This window comes from Henckelia pumila, chromosome 4 (genome assembly GCF_033568475.1).
Source record: "Henckelia pumila isolate YLH828 chromosome 4, ASM3356847v2, whole genome shotgun sequence".
NCBI lineage: Eukaryota > Viridiplantae > Streptophyta > Magnoliopsida > Lamiales > Gesneriaceae > Henckelia > Henckelia pumila.
In genome coordinates, this window is record NC_133123.1 from 182,238,273 (window position 1) to 182,252,677 (window position 14,405).

The 14,405-nt window shown below is 38.3% G+C and overlaps 1 protein-coding gene across 1 annotated transcript; it reads left to right on the forward strand.

Moving 5' to 3' along the window:
* The first annotated feature begins 11,682 nt into the window (after positions 1–11,682).
* On the forward strand, positions 11,683–14,137 carry LOC140862399 (F-box/FBD/LRR-repeat protein At3g14710-like). The gene is made up of 4 exons (XM_073265419.1): positions 11,683–11,709; positions 11,951–12,909; positions 13,456–13,599; positions 13,826–14,137. Exons 2-4 carry the CDS (start codon positions 11,977–11,979, stop codon positions 14,135–14,137), a joined length of 1,389 nt encoding a protein of 462 aa, XP_073121520.1. The 5' UTR covers positions 11,683–11,709; positions 11,951–11,976.
* The last annotated feature ends 268 nt before the right edge of the window (positions 14,138–14,405 follow it).

Genomic DNA, 14,405 nt, shown 5'->3' on the forward strand with positions numbered 1-14,405 from the left:
AACTCTGTGAATTCCAACATGATATATATAGATATATAACGTTTATTTTAATTATTTCTCATTCATATATATATATATATATATATATATATATATATATTATTTAAAGTTAAATTGTAGTATAGTCGTATGTTGGTGAAGTTTTTTTAAAACTTTCACGAATATCCATCTAACTTCTCCTACACATCACTCCGCTTAATTTTTTCTTTATATTATATTTATCTATTTTCAAATAAATTAATTATATGTAATTTAAAATTATAATAATTTTTTTATTATATATATATATATATATAGGAATGCTCAGCTGCCCAACCATATTTTTTCACTTGGTCCGCGACCACTAAAACTCGGTAGTGGTTTTAGTGGTTTTTGTTTTTTGTTTTTTTTTTGCATCTACCGGGTTTTAGTGGTCACGGACGAAGTGGGAAAATATGGTTGGGCAGCTGAAAATTCTTATATATATATATATATATATATATATATATTATACTCACGCATAACATGTAAGTTGATGACTAGTATATATACATCTGTATGTGTAACACCCGGTATTTTAATACGTAAATTCGCATGCATAATTAGGAATTTTATTTATTTAGAATTTTAGATTTATGGGTTAAATAATTATGTGAAATTATTGGTGCATGTTTTAAGTTATTTTTAAGCATTTAACCCATAATTAGTGATTTTTCATGATTTATGGAAATTTAATTATTTTATCGCGTAGACGGGACCGTGGACGGACGAGATGACAACTTTCTATCCAATTTATTTCATGAGCATTTTTAGAGCCCAAAAATATTATTTTGAGTTTTATTTCCTCAAAATTTTTAGTATTTAAATTTATATAATTTTAGGAGTCCATTTTTATCCAAATTTAGCCAAAATAATGACTTTTTACTATCTTTAAAATTCCCTTAATTATATATTTCGGGATTTTATTAAAGTTATCAGATTTTAAATATTATTTAGAGTTTTTAAGTTATATATATTGTATATTTAAAACCCTTATTAATATTTTAATTATCCTAAACTTTATTTTATTCTAATTACCCTAAACCTACCCCAAAATCCTACGTTGAATCTTCTAGCCGCCACCCCCTCCCTTGTTCTTCATCTTCTTCATCGGCTAGCATCTCTAAGGATTCCATAGCCACGATTTTGAAGCATCCAAGTTGTGTCATCGTCGCCTCGTCGTCCCGGAATCGTTCCACGCGCCTTCTTCTCTTCAACCTACGGTGCAAGGCATGATTCTTTCTCTAATTTTTGTGCCATTTCAGTGCTTATGCGTGTGTGTGTGTATGTATCATTTTTTTTTAATTCAAGAAATTTCAGAAAAAAATCGAGAAGGGTTGAATGTATGCACTTGTTCACGTTTTTGGGAATCATGTTCACGTTTTTGGTTAAGGGGCGTGCATGGCTGCTGGTCAGGGCTGTCAAGGGGTTCGTCGGGGTCCTTAGGCTAGCTTGGCTCGGTCGGTCATGGGCTAGATAGAGGCTTGGGCGAGCTGGTGCAAGAAGAAGCCATGGGGTGCGCAGGTTAGGGTTTCTGGAAGGAGGGTTCGACCTTGGGCTAGGGTGAAGGGTTGAGGCCGAGCTAGGGCAGGTTCGAACCGCCCAGACGTGGGCTACATCTGGGCGGCGGCGCTTCGGCCAGGGGCGGCCGGAGCAGGCCGGCAGCAGCCAAGGAGTGGCTGCTGCTCACAGCCGCAGCATGAACTAGGAAGGGGCGGCGGGTTTTAGGGTTTCAGTGGTGGGTTCGGGTTGGGTTGGTGGTCCGGGTCAAGTCAGTGGGTCTTGGGTTATGTTAGTTGGGTCCGGGTCCGGGTTAAGTTAGTCGGGCTTGGGTATTTTATTTTTAAGTTAATTATTAAGTTAAAGTGTTTTAGTTGGGCTAAATAGATTAATTAAATTAATGGGCTACATTTAAATTTATTAATGGGCTTGAATAATTATTTTAAGTTAGCCTAATAATTTTTATGGGCTTGGGAGCCCATGAAAATTATTGGGCCAGTCTTTGGGCTTTTGAGCCCATTGGGCCAGAATAGGTTGTTATTGGGCCAGGAATATTTTAATGAGCTTTAATTTATTAATTGGGCCTAGAAATGTATTTTTGGGTTTAAGTGTATTAATAGGCCAGTCTCAGTGTTAATGGGCCAGAATTTAAGAAAAAGGGCTTGAGTGTTAGGGCCAGCAGTTCAGTACAACCCATGAGAAATTGCATGTGTCCTGAATATATATTTAATTATTTTTATGCATGGAAGTTATTTTTAATATTTATATGTTAGTATGAAATTAAATTAAATATATATGAAGGACACACATTTTCTTTAAGTACATGCATTCATGAAATAATTTTTATGCATGATTTGATGTTTGAGGTTGAGCAAAAGAAAACAATTTTATGTTGGAAGTTGAAGTAGTGTGACAATTTAAGCGGGATTCGTCCCCATATGTGAACTATTGAAGGGCAGTTTACTGCCAATTTAAGAGGCGATTCGTCACCGCCACGTACGTTGGTTTACCACGCTGATCAGTATTTAATGTATGTATGGTTACACTATGGATGCGACCTTGCGATGTTAGAAAATACTTTGCTCAACAAAATTTATGTATTATTATGATATTCAAGTTTAATTTAAGTTTATGTTATGTTCATGATATTTTTTTTAAGCATGCTCATTCATGTATATGTTATGTATTAGTAATAAAGTGATTTACATTATTTTAAACCCTTGTTATGTTAGCATGTTGGGCCTCTAGGCTCACTACACTGATATGATGCAGGTGAGTACGTAGAGGAGGATGTAGTACCCACCGGCGGCGAGGACCTATGAGCGGACATGCAGTAACCCTGTGACCGTTGTCTGAGTCTATGTCATGTTATGAATATTTTTATCATGTTATACATTTTATTTAAATTATTTTCGGTGCATGCAAATTTTATTTATTCGGCTTATGTCAGTATTTTATATGTCAGTATTTTATTTGTCAGTATTTTATTAAATTTTAGACTCAGATATTTAATTTATTAAAGGTTGCATTTTTATTTAAGTTATTTATTTTTAAATCTATTTATTCTGTGCATATATGTATGGGCATGTATGTACATATTTTTACTTAGTAAGTATAAAAAAAAAAAAATTCCGTATATTTATTTATTTATATTTAGAGAGTTAGGGTCGTTTCAGTTGGTATCAAAGCACGGTCCTTGGAGGGGTCATTACTGCTATGCGAGCTCAAAAATTCATGCTACCGGTCAGTAAGTTTTAAGTGTTTATAGCATGATTTACTTTTAAGAATTTAAGTTAGCATTAATGTCAAAACACTTAGTTATGCATGGCGATTTACGTAAAGAAATATGTGGTGGTGCAGAATGCCTCCGAGACCTATGAACAGACGTGGGGAATCTCCACCTCCACCTCCGCAGAACCCTCTTGCAGCATTGGAGCAGGCCAATGCTAATATGATAGCAGGGATTACTGCTCTGTTGGAGCAGCAGGCTGCACGTCCTAGACTGTCCCACGAGGAGGACGTAGCTGAACGGTTCCAGAAGAAGGGGCCGAAAGAGTTCACTGGTACCACCGATCCATTGGTGGCTGAGGGGTGGATTCGCTCTTTGGAGTCCATCTTTGCATACATGGGGATTACTGACGTGGACAGGGTGAACTGTGCGACTTATATGATGAGGGGAGATGCAGCTCTTTGGTGGGAGGGTGCTGCCAGGGGAGTACATCTTCCTACATTGACTTGGACGGAGTTTAGGCGTATCTTATACGCCAAGTATTTCACGGAGGATGTGCGCAGTCGCATGATCCAGGAGTTTATGAGTCTCCGACAGGGGGACAGGTCAGTGGTTGAGTATGTGAGACAGTTCGAGAGGGGCTGTCATTTTGTGCCTCTGATTTCAGACAGTCCACCGGAGAAGATGAGGCAGTTTGTGGAGGGACTGAAGACGGATATCAAGCATGACGTACGTATGATGGACGTCGCTACATATGAGGCGGCAGTTAGTAGAGCACTGAGGTCAGAGGAGGGTAGGAGAGAGATACAGCGAGAGCAGCAGGGGAAGAGACAGATTCAATCTGGTTTTCAGCGACCATCTTCGCAGCCTCCTGCAAAGAAGCAGTATACTGGGTCGTCTAAGGGCCCGAACCAGTAGCAGAGGCCACAGCAACCGAGGGGCAGGGCCCCTAATACTGGAGGTTTTTCTACTTGCCCGAAGTGTCAGAAGATGCATTCGGGACCTTGTCTTTTGGGAGCAGGAGTTTGTTTCCACTATAGAGAGCCAGGGCACCAGATAGCTAATTGCCCGAGGAAGAAGAACACTGCTGGTAGAGTGTTCGTTATGCAGGCAGAGGAGGCAGACCCAGACACCTCCTTGATCACCGGTATATCTTACCTCTAGTATTTTATAATTTCATCCTTTGGTTAAGAATTTTGATTTTTCATTGTGAAATAATTTATATTTGGGATTTTTCTATCTGCATGTTAGAATAAGAAGCATGTTTTACTTGTGATTAGAATTAAGGGTTATTAGTGACTTATCTTTGGGGGAAAGTTTAGTAGTGGTATGAAATTGTTGGGATTCTTCTGCGTGCAGGGAGAATTTTAGTTGGAGGCAACTCCACATTTGCGTTGCTAGATTCAGGGGCTACGCATTAGTTTATCTCCCTGGAGTTTATCAGACGGATAGGCATCACACCTGAGATTGTTGACAGTGGTTATGATGTCACTATGCCGTCAGGACAGATTATTTCTACCTCTAGTGTCATTCGAGAACTGGAGTTGGAGCTTCAGGGGCACTCCATTCACGCAGATGTGGTGGTTTTGCCGTTGAGTGGATTTGATTTGATATTGGATATGGACTGGTTGACAGTCAATGGAGCTTCGATTGATTTTCGTCGGAGGACAGTGCAGTGAAACCGTCGGGAGGCGACCCGTTTACTTTCCATGCATCTCATAGCAGTGATATTCCTCAGGTGATATCTCTTATTCAGGCGAGGATGCTGTTGAAACGGGGTTGCCAAGGTTTTCTAGCAAGTATTGTCACGGTCTCAGAACCATCTAGCAGATCATTATCAGAGATAGAGGTGGTTCGTGACTTCCCTAACGTCTTTCCGGAGGATGTTGCAGGAATTCCACCAGTGAGAGATGTGGAGTTCAGCATCAACTTAGTGCCAGACACCGTGCCTATCTCTAAGGCACCATACAGACTTGCTCCTACCGAGATGAAGGAGTTGAAGGAGCAGATACAGGAGTTATTAGAGAAAGGCTTTGTTCGTCCTAGCTTTTCTCCATGGGGAGCTCCAGTATTATTTGTGAAGAAGAAGGATGGCAGTATGAGATTGTGCATCGATTATCGAGAGCTCAACAGGGTCACAGTGAAGAATAAGTACCCACTGCCGAGAATAGAGGACCTATTTGATCAGTTACAGGGAGCTTCGGTGTTCTCCAAGATCGACCTGCGATCTGGTAATCATCAGCTGCGAGTTAGAGATGCAGATGTGTCCAAGACTGCTTTTCGGACACGTTATGGGCATTACGAGTTCTTAGTGATGTCATTTGGGATGACCAATGCTTGCAGACTTTGAGGGAGCATCGTTTGTATGCCAAGTTCAGCAAGTGCGAGTTTTGGCTTGAGCAGGTGGCATTTCTTGGCCACATTATTTCTAGAGATGGGATTGCAGTGGATCAGTCGAAGGTTGAGGCAGTGCAGAAATGGGGTATTCCGAAGAATGCTTCGGAGATTCGCAGTTTCTTGGGTTTGACAGGATACTATAGGAAGTTAATCAAGGGTTTTTCCTCTATTGCAGTACCCTTGACTTCCTTAACCAAGAAGAATGCGAAGTTTGTTTGGAGTCCAGACTGTCAGAGGAGCTTCGATTAGCTGAAGGAAGCACTCACTACCGCACCGATTTTAGCAATGACAGTACCACACGAGGAGTTAGTGGTGTACACTGACGCGTCTAAGCTAGGTTTAGGCGCAGTACTTATGCAGTGTGGTAAGGTTATTGCTTATGCGTCGAGGCAGTTGAAGATTCATGAGCAGAACTACCCAACACATGACTTGGAGTTAGCGGCAGTGGTCTTCGCTTTGAAAATCTGGAGGCACTATCTGTATGGAGAGAAGTGCAAGATTTTCACTGATCACAAGAGCCTCAAGTACTTCTTCACTCAGAAGGAGTTGAACATGAGGCAACGGAGATGGTTGGAGTTGGTGAAGGATTACGACTGTGACATTAGCTACCATCCAGGTAAAGCTAATGTAGTGGCCGATGCTTTGAGTCGGAAGTCGTCAGTGGTATCGTGTTTGACAGTGCAGTTACCACTGCAGAGTGAGATTCAGAGGTTTGATTTGGAGTTTTACTCGAGTGGTCATGCACCGAGCTTGTCAGTGTTGACGGTGCAGCCGATTCTACAGGATCGGATCAGAGAGGGACAGCCTACAGATGAGGAGTTGCAGCGTTGGAGACAGAGAGATGAGGCCAAGGGTGGTCTTCTGTATACAGTTGTGGATGGCATTGTTCAGTACCGTGGTAGGATGTGGGTACCGAACGTCGATCAGTTGAGAGCTGAGATTCTAGCAGAGGCTCACACATCTCCGTACTCCATTCACCCCGGAAGTACGAAGATGTACCGAGATTTGCAGCTATTATATTGGTGGCCTGGGATGAAGAGAGACATCGGGAGAGTTGTGGCAGAGTGCTTTACTTGTCAGCAGGTCAAGGCTGGGCATCAGCGTCCAGCAGGACTTCTTAGACCTCTTCCTATTCCGAAATGGAAATGGGAGAATATTACGATGGACTTTGTAGTTGGCTTACCGAGGAGTGCCAGAGGTTGCACAGCTATTTGGGTGATCGTGGATAGACTCACCAAGTCAGCTCATTTCTTACCGGTGAGGACTACTTACTCGTTGACACAGTATGCAGAGCTTTACATCAAGGAGATTGTTAGACTGCATGGCATACCAGTGTCGATAGTATCAGACAGAGATCCGAGATTTACGTCTGCGTTTTGGAAGAGTTTGCACACTGCATTGGGGATTAGACTTTTGTTCAGTACAGCGTTCCATCCCCAGACAGATGGTCAGTCTGAGAGAGTGATCCAGGTTCTCGAGGATCTACTGAGAGCTTGTGTCATCGACTTTCAGGGCTCGTGGGAGACTAGACTGCCATTAGTGGAGTTTACCTATAATAACAGCTTTCAGTCGTCTATAGGTATGGCTCCTTATGCAGCATTGTATGGGAGGAGATGCAGATCTCCTGTGCATTGGGATGAGGTTGGTGAGAGGATTTTACTGGGTCCTGAGATCGTGCAGCAGACAGCTGACATTGTGACTCAAATTCGGGATCGCGTGAGGACTGCTCAGAGTCGTCAGAAGAGTTATGCAGATACTCAACGACGAGATTTGGAGTTCGCTGTAGGTGATCACGTATTCCTGAAGGTGTCACCAATGAAGGGAGTAGTACGATTTGGCCGGAGAGGGAAGCTTAATCCGAGGTATAAAGGGTCATTCGAGATCTTGGAGAGAGTTGGCACGTTGGCCTACCGTTTAGCTCTTTCGCCAGGGCTTGCAGCAGTGCACAACGTCTTCCATATATCCATGCTTCGGAGATACATCTCGAACCCGTCACATGTGTTGGATTTTGAGTCTCTTCAGTTGACACCGGAGTTAGCATTTGAGGAGAGGCCTATACGGATCTTGGCTAGGGAGGAGCGGAGGCTTAAGACGCGTGTCATACCGATGGTCAGAGTCCAGTGGCTGAATCACTCGGAGGAGGAAGCTACTTGGGAGACCGAGACAGATATGAGGACTCGCTACCCGGAGTTGTTCGGGTAAGTACTTTAATTTCGAGGACGAAATCCAATTTAAGGGGGGGAGAATTGTAACACCCGGTATTTTAATACGTAAATTCGCATGCATAATTAGGGATTTTATTTATTTAGAATTTTAGATTTATGGGTTAAATAATTATGTGAAATTATTGGTGCATGTTTTAAGTTATTTTTAAGCATTTAACCCATAATTAGTGATTTTTCATGATTTATGGAAATTTAATTATTTTATCGCGTAAACGGGACCGTGGACGGACGAGATGACAACTTTCTATCCAATTTATTTCATGAGCATTTTTAGAGCCCAAAAATATTATTTTGAGTTTTATTTCCTCAAAATTTTCAGTATTTAATTTTATATAATTTTAGGAGTCCATTTTTATCCAAATTTAGCCAAAATAATGACTTTTTACTATCTTTAAAATTTTCTTAATTATATATTTCGGGATTTTATTAAAGCTATCAGATTTTAAATATTATTTAGAGTTTTTAAGTTATATATATTGTATATTTAAAACCCTTATTAATATTTAATTATCCTAAACTTTATTTTATTCTAATTACCCTAAACCTACCCCAAAATCCTACGTTGAATCTTCTAGCCGCCACCCCCTCCCTTGTTCTTCATCTTCTTCATCGGCTAGCATCTCTAAGGATTCCATAGCCACGATTTTGAAGCATCCAAGTTGTGTCATCGTCGCCTCGTCGTCCCGGAATCGTTCCACGCGCCTTCTTCTCTTCAACCTACGGTGCAAGGCATGATTCTTTCTCTAATTTTTGTTCCATTTCAGTGCTTATGCGTGTGTGTGTGTATGTATCATTTTTTTTTAATTCAAGAAATTTCAGAAAAAAAATCGAGAAGGGTTGAATGTATGCACTTGTTCACGTTTTTGGGAATCATGTTCACGTTTTTGGTTAAGGGGCGTGCATGGCTGCTGGTCAGGGCTATCAAGGGGTTCGTCAGGGTCCTTAGGCTAGATTGGCTTGGTCGGTCATGGGCTAGATAGAGGCTTGGGCGAGCTGGTGCAAGAAGTAGCCATGGGGTGCGCAGGTTAGGGTTTCTGGAAGGAGGGTTCGGCCTTGGGCTAGGGTGAAGGGTTGAGGCCGAGCTAGGGCAGGTTCGAACTGCCCAGACGTGGGCTACGTCTGGGCAGCGGCGCTCCGGCCAGGGGTGACCGGAGCAGGCCGGCAGCAGCCAAGGAGTGGCTGCTGCTCACGGCCGCAGCATGAACTAGGAAGGGGCGGCGGGTTTTAGGGTTTCAGTGGTGGGTCCGGGTCGGGTTGGTGGTCCGGGTCAAGTCAGTGGGTCTTGGGTTATGTTATTTGGGTCCGGGTCCGGGTTAAGTTAGTCGGGCTCGGGTATTTTATTTTTAAGTTAATTATTAAGTTAAAGTGTTTTAGTTGGGCTAAATAGATTAATTAAATTAATGGGCTACATTTAAATTTATTAATGGGCTTGAATAATTATTTTAAGTTAGCCTAATAATTTTTATGGGCTTGGGAGCCCATGAAAATTATTGGGCCAGTCTTTGGGCTTTTGGGCTCATTGGGCCAGAATAGGTTGTTATTGGGCCAGGAATGTTTTAATGGGCTTTAATTTATTAATTGGGCCTAGAAATTTATTTTTGGGTTTAAGTGTATTAATGGGCCAGTCTCAGTGTTAATGGGCCAAAATTTAAGAAAAAAGGCTTGAGTGTTAGGGCCAGCAGTTCAGTACAACCCATGAGAAATTGCATGTGTCCTGAATATATATTTAATTATTTTTATGCATGGAAGTTATTTTTAATATTTATATGTTAGTATGAAATTAAATTAAATATATATGAAGGACACATATTTTCTTTAAGTACATGCATTCATGAAATAATTTTTATGCATGATTTGATGTTTGAGGTTGAGCAAAAGAAAACAATTTTATGTTGGAAGTTGAAGTAGTGTAACAATTTAAGGGGGATTCGTCCCCATATGTGAACTATTGAAGGGCAGTTTACTGCCAATTTAAGAGGTGATTCGTCACCGCCACGTACGTTGGTTTACCACGCTGATCAGTATTTAATGTATGTATGGTTACACTATGGATGCGACCTTGCGATGTTAGAAAATACTTTTCTCAACAAAGTTTATGTATTATTATGATATTCAAGTTTAATTTAAGTTTATGTTATGTTCATGATATTTTTTTTAAGCATGTTCATTCATGTATATGTTATGTATTAGTATTAAAGTGATTTACATTATTTTAAACCCTTGTTATGTTAGCATGTTGGGCCTCTAGGCTCACTACACTGATATGGTGCAGGTGAGTACGTAGAAGAGGATGTAGTACCTACCGGCGGCGAGGACCTATGAGCGGACATGCAGTAACCCCGTGACCGTTGTCTGAGTCTATGTCATGTTATGAATATTTTTATCATGTTATACATTTTATTTAAATATTTTCGGTGCATGCAAATTTTATTTATTCCGCTTATGTCAGTATTTTATATGTCAGTATTTTATTTGTCAGTATTTTATTAAATGTTAGACTCAGATATTTAATTTATTAAAGGTTGCATTTTTATTTAAGTTATTTATTTTTAAATCTATTTACTCTGTTTATATATGTATGGGCATGTATGTACATATTTTTACTTAGTAAGTATAAAAAAAAAAAAATTTCGCATATTTATTTATTTATATTTAGAGAGTTAGGGTCGTTTCAGTATGTGTGTTTGCAAGGTAATCAAGGTTCTAAAAAACGTAAAACGTGACGAAACGTCGAGATCAAGTTTCAAGTTTCACAAGTTTAAAAGTGTTTAATACAACTTAAAATGTAAAAAAAAATGTTTTAAATTTTCATTAAAATTTTAATTATCTCTTACCAATATATAGGCTAAATAATACATATATATAATAAATTTAGTAGTAACACAAAATTTCTCAAATTTTTAAAAGCAAAAAAATATCAAAATTATAATTTTTAGAAGTATCAATAACTAGATCACATCAAAAATTTTAAATATTATCTAGAACATAAGAATTTTGAATAAAAAGTTTTGAGAGATATATGATCGGATGTATTTCTTTGATTTTGAAGAAAATGATTTTTATGTTGATATTTTTGAATTGATATATTTTTAAAATAAATATATAAATATATTTAAAAGAAAAACACGTTTACTTTCGATTAAACACGTTTAATGACGTTTAATATGGTCTAACATAAAGTTGATCGTTTTTTCTCGTTTTTACCTGAATCTTAATCTTAGCGTTTTCATCACAATTCACGTTTAGTCCCATTTTTTTAGAATACCAAGGGTAATATAGTGTTCTAAAAAAGGGGATTAAATGAGATTAAACTTAAAACGTGATGAAAACGCTAAGATTTGGCTAATAACATTTGAACAAATTAATGTTTTCAATCGAGATTAAACATGATTTTCTTTTGAAAATAAATAAATTTATTAAACGTGATTTTTTTTTAAAAAATAAATTTATTTATTTTTTGAAAAAATAAATTTAAGAAATCTCAAAATAAAAACTATTTTCTTCAAAAGCAAATAAATACATCTAGCCGGTCATATATCTTTCAAAACTTTTTCTTTTCAAAATTCTTGTGTTTTCGGAAATCTTTAAAAAATTTTATTTTATCTAGCTATATAGACATTGCTAAAAATTATAATTTTAATATTTTTGTTCTTTTGAAAATTTGAGAAATTATATTGTGTGTTATTTAGCTTATATATTGAAAAAAATTTAATAAAAATTTTAAATATTTTAAAGTCGTAAAACTTTAAACTTCGTCTCGATATTATTCGACGTTTTAGCGTTTTTTTTAGACCTCGCTGCATAAACGAAAAATAGAACTTTCAGCTAACACTTCATCGGGTAAAAAGTTCATCTCCGTACATTTGGCTATGCTTTTGGTTTTATCTTTAATCTACCTGTATTTCGCCTCATTTGTTAAATTTTACATGTTTTTTTTCTTGCTTCCTGCCATTTTTTTTTGGGTTAAAATTGCTACGTATTTGAGAAACTATGTATAAATTTTATAAGCATTTTCCTTTCTTGAAATGCGAAATTGTCCAAGATGAATTTGTTTGGTAACTCAGTTCAGCGTTTTCTTTAGTAATTTTTAGGTTGGTAGTTAAAAGTATGGAGGAAGCAGTTCAGATTGACAACAATTCAGCTAAGAAACCAAGAACTACTGATGACGACGACGAGAATGGCCATGACTTCATCAGCAATTTGCCAGAAAGTATTCTTGGTCGAATTTTGTCCCTCCTGCCCACGAAGGAAGTTCTACGAACTTGTGTTTTGTCTAAGGATTGGGAATACAAGTGGACTTGCATTTACGATGTAGACATTAATGATAGAGAGCGATTTTCACTTGCGAAAACTAGGAGGACGTCGCCCTTTGTTAGGTTTGTTAACAAGGTCCTCTCTCCGCGGAATTTGAGCTTAAAAAGATTTCGTCTTTGTTGTCATCGTGAGTACCATCATAATCACATTCTATCATGGATGTCAGCTGTAGGAATGAGGAATGTTGAGGATCTGGAAATAGTTTATAAAGCATGTCTTTTTCTACCCGGTCGCCTATTGGATTGCTCGTCATTGACTAAAGTGAAACTAAATTGGCCTTGTTATTTCGTAGTTCCAGTCCAGAAATCGTTTTCCAGTCTGAAGATTTTGTATCTTGATAAAGTTAATTTTGTAGATGAGCGAAATCCCTATGCCAACCAATTGATGTTTGATTTTCCGGTCCTAGAAACACTTGAACTACAAGACTGCAGGTGGTTGAAATTGAATTTTGTGGAAATCAATGCCCCGGCCTTAACGATGTTTAAGGTGATACGCTCGTTGGATCGTGTTGAAGTTGGCAAATGCCAGATTAAGATCTCTAAAGCCAAGCTTGTGAAGTTTGAATTTGTTGGTCGTTTTGTTGACAATTTTGACTTTAGTGCATCATCAGTTTTTTCTGCAACCATTGACATTCATGTGATTAGAAAGAAAGAATTACAAGTTCAGCTCTTATTTAAGGGATTCTCTGGACTAACTGATCTGAAAATATCCGGGAAGGTTGTTGAGGTTAGTCCCCTAACCATGTTTCTTTCATTATATTTGATGGTGCATTGTTAGTCATCACCTAATTGTATCGTACCCAAAGTGTAAAGGGAAACTATTTGATGTAGTTCGTTCCTAATTAATGCTCTGAAGAATTCTCGGTCCCAATGCAAAAGATTACTGATGAAAAGATCGGTTGTTCTTGACTTCACGATCTTGAGATCGTAAAATATGATAAATGCGAAAAAATAGAATATTGAATTATTTTTGTCTTTTGTTAGTCATCACCTAATTGTATCTTACCCCAAGTGTAAAGGGGAACTATTTGATGTAGTTCCTAATTAATGCTCTGAAGTATTCTCGGTCCCAATGCAAAAGATTACTGATGAAAAGGTTGATTCATGACTTCACGATCTTGAGATCGTAAAATATGATAAATGCAAAGAAATAGAATATTGAAGTATTTTTGCCTCTGAAACGCTATTGATTTTATTCTCAAAGTTGCTGAAGACTTATTTTGAACAAGACTAATACATATATAAGTTAATGTCTTGCGTTTATCTGTATTAGGCCCTTGCGCGATCTTATCAAAGGCTTCCACTTCCTAAATTTAATATGCTGAAACGGCTAGAAGTTTCTACAAAATGCAACAGTGGAGCCCTTCTAGAGTTGCTGCATGTGATGCCACTTCTTGAATCGATTGTCTTAGATATGGCAAGTTTTTTGCCACCTTTCTCACATCCACCATCTGGAGAAAACGCTTGTATGTGTTCCCTCTAGGTAGGCATTTAGCGCACACAATCATTTGTTGTTGTTTCCTTGTTTAAGATTTACATGTTTCTTTCAAAACTAACTTATCCTGAAAAAATTATTTAGTGTCGGACCCTTTTGTATCCTTATATGTCAAATTTTATTATTTCCATGGTTATGTTTTTTGCAGTGGTACTGGGAAGATTATGATTATGGTGAGGTGGAATCTGTGCCGTCCTGCATTGTGTCTCATCTTAATGAAATTCGATTTCGTCGTTTCAGCAAGAGGCTACCTGATTATCGCATGGCAGATTTTTTGTTGACAAATGCTTTGCGGCTCAAGAAAATGTTGGGGCTACGCAGGGAGAGTTCCAAAGAAAGGCAAAGGCTGAAAATGTATGGGTCGTTCACGTTCAGGGAGGAATCTGAAGAAAGGGAAATAGAGAATTTTTGGGCAAAAGTAAGACAAAATAATGTAGCAAATGCGAAAAGTTGTACTTGATTCTTAACTTCATCTAATCTTATTTGATGTTTGTTTCTTTGGATTCATTTCCTTTTACCACCCTGCCCCTGACATATGATTATATAGCATGTTTGCTTATTAAATATAGTATGTGTCAAAGAAAACACTAGCTCCCATGTACGTTATAAAGACAAATCCATTACGAATTGTTACGAAGCATTGAATTCATGGAAACTAAGCGCATGCTTGAATCCAACATTCTCAATTATTTGATTTAATAAATTATATAATCACTAAGAGCATCAAG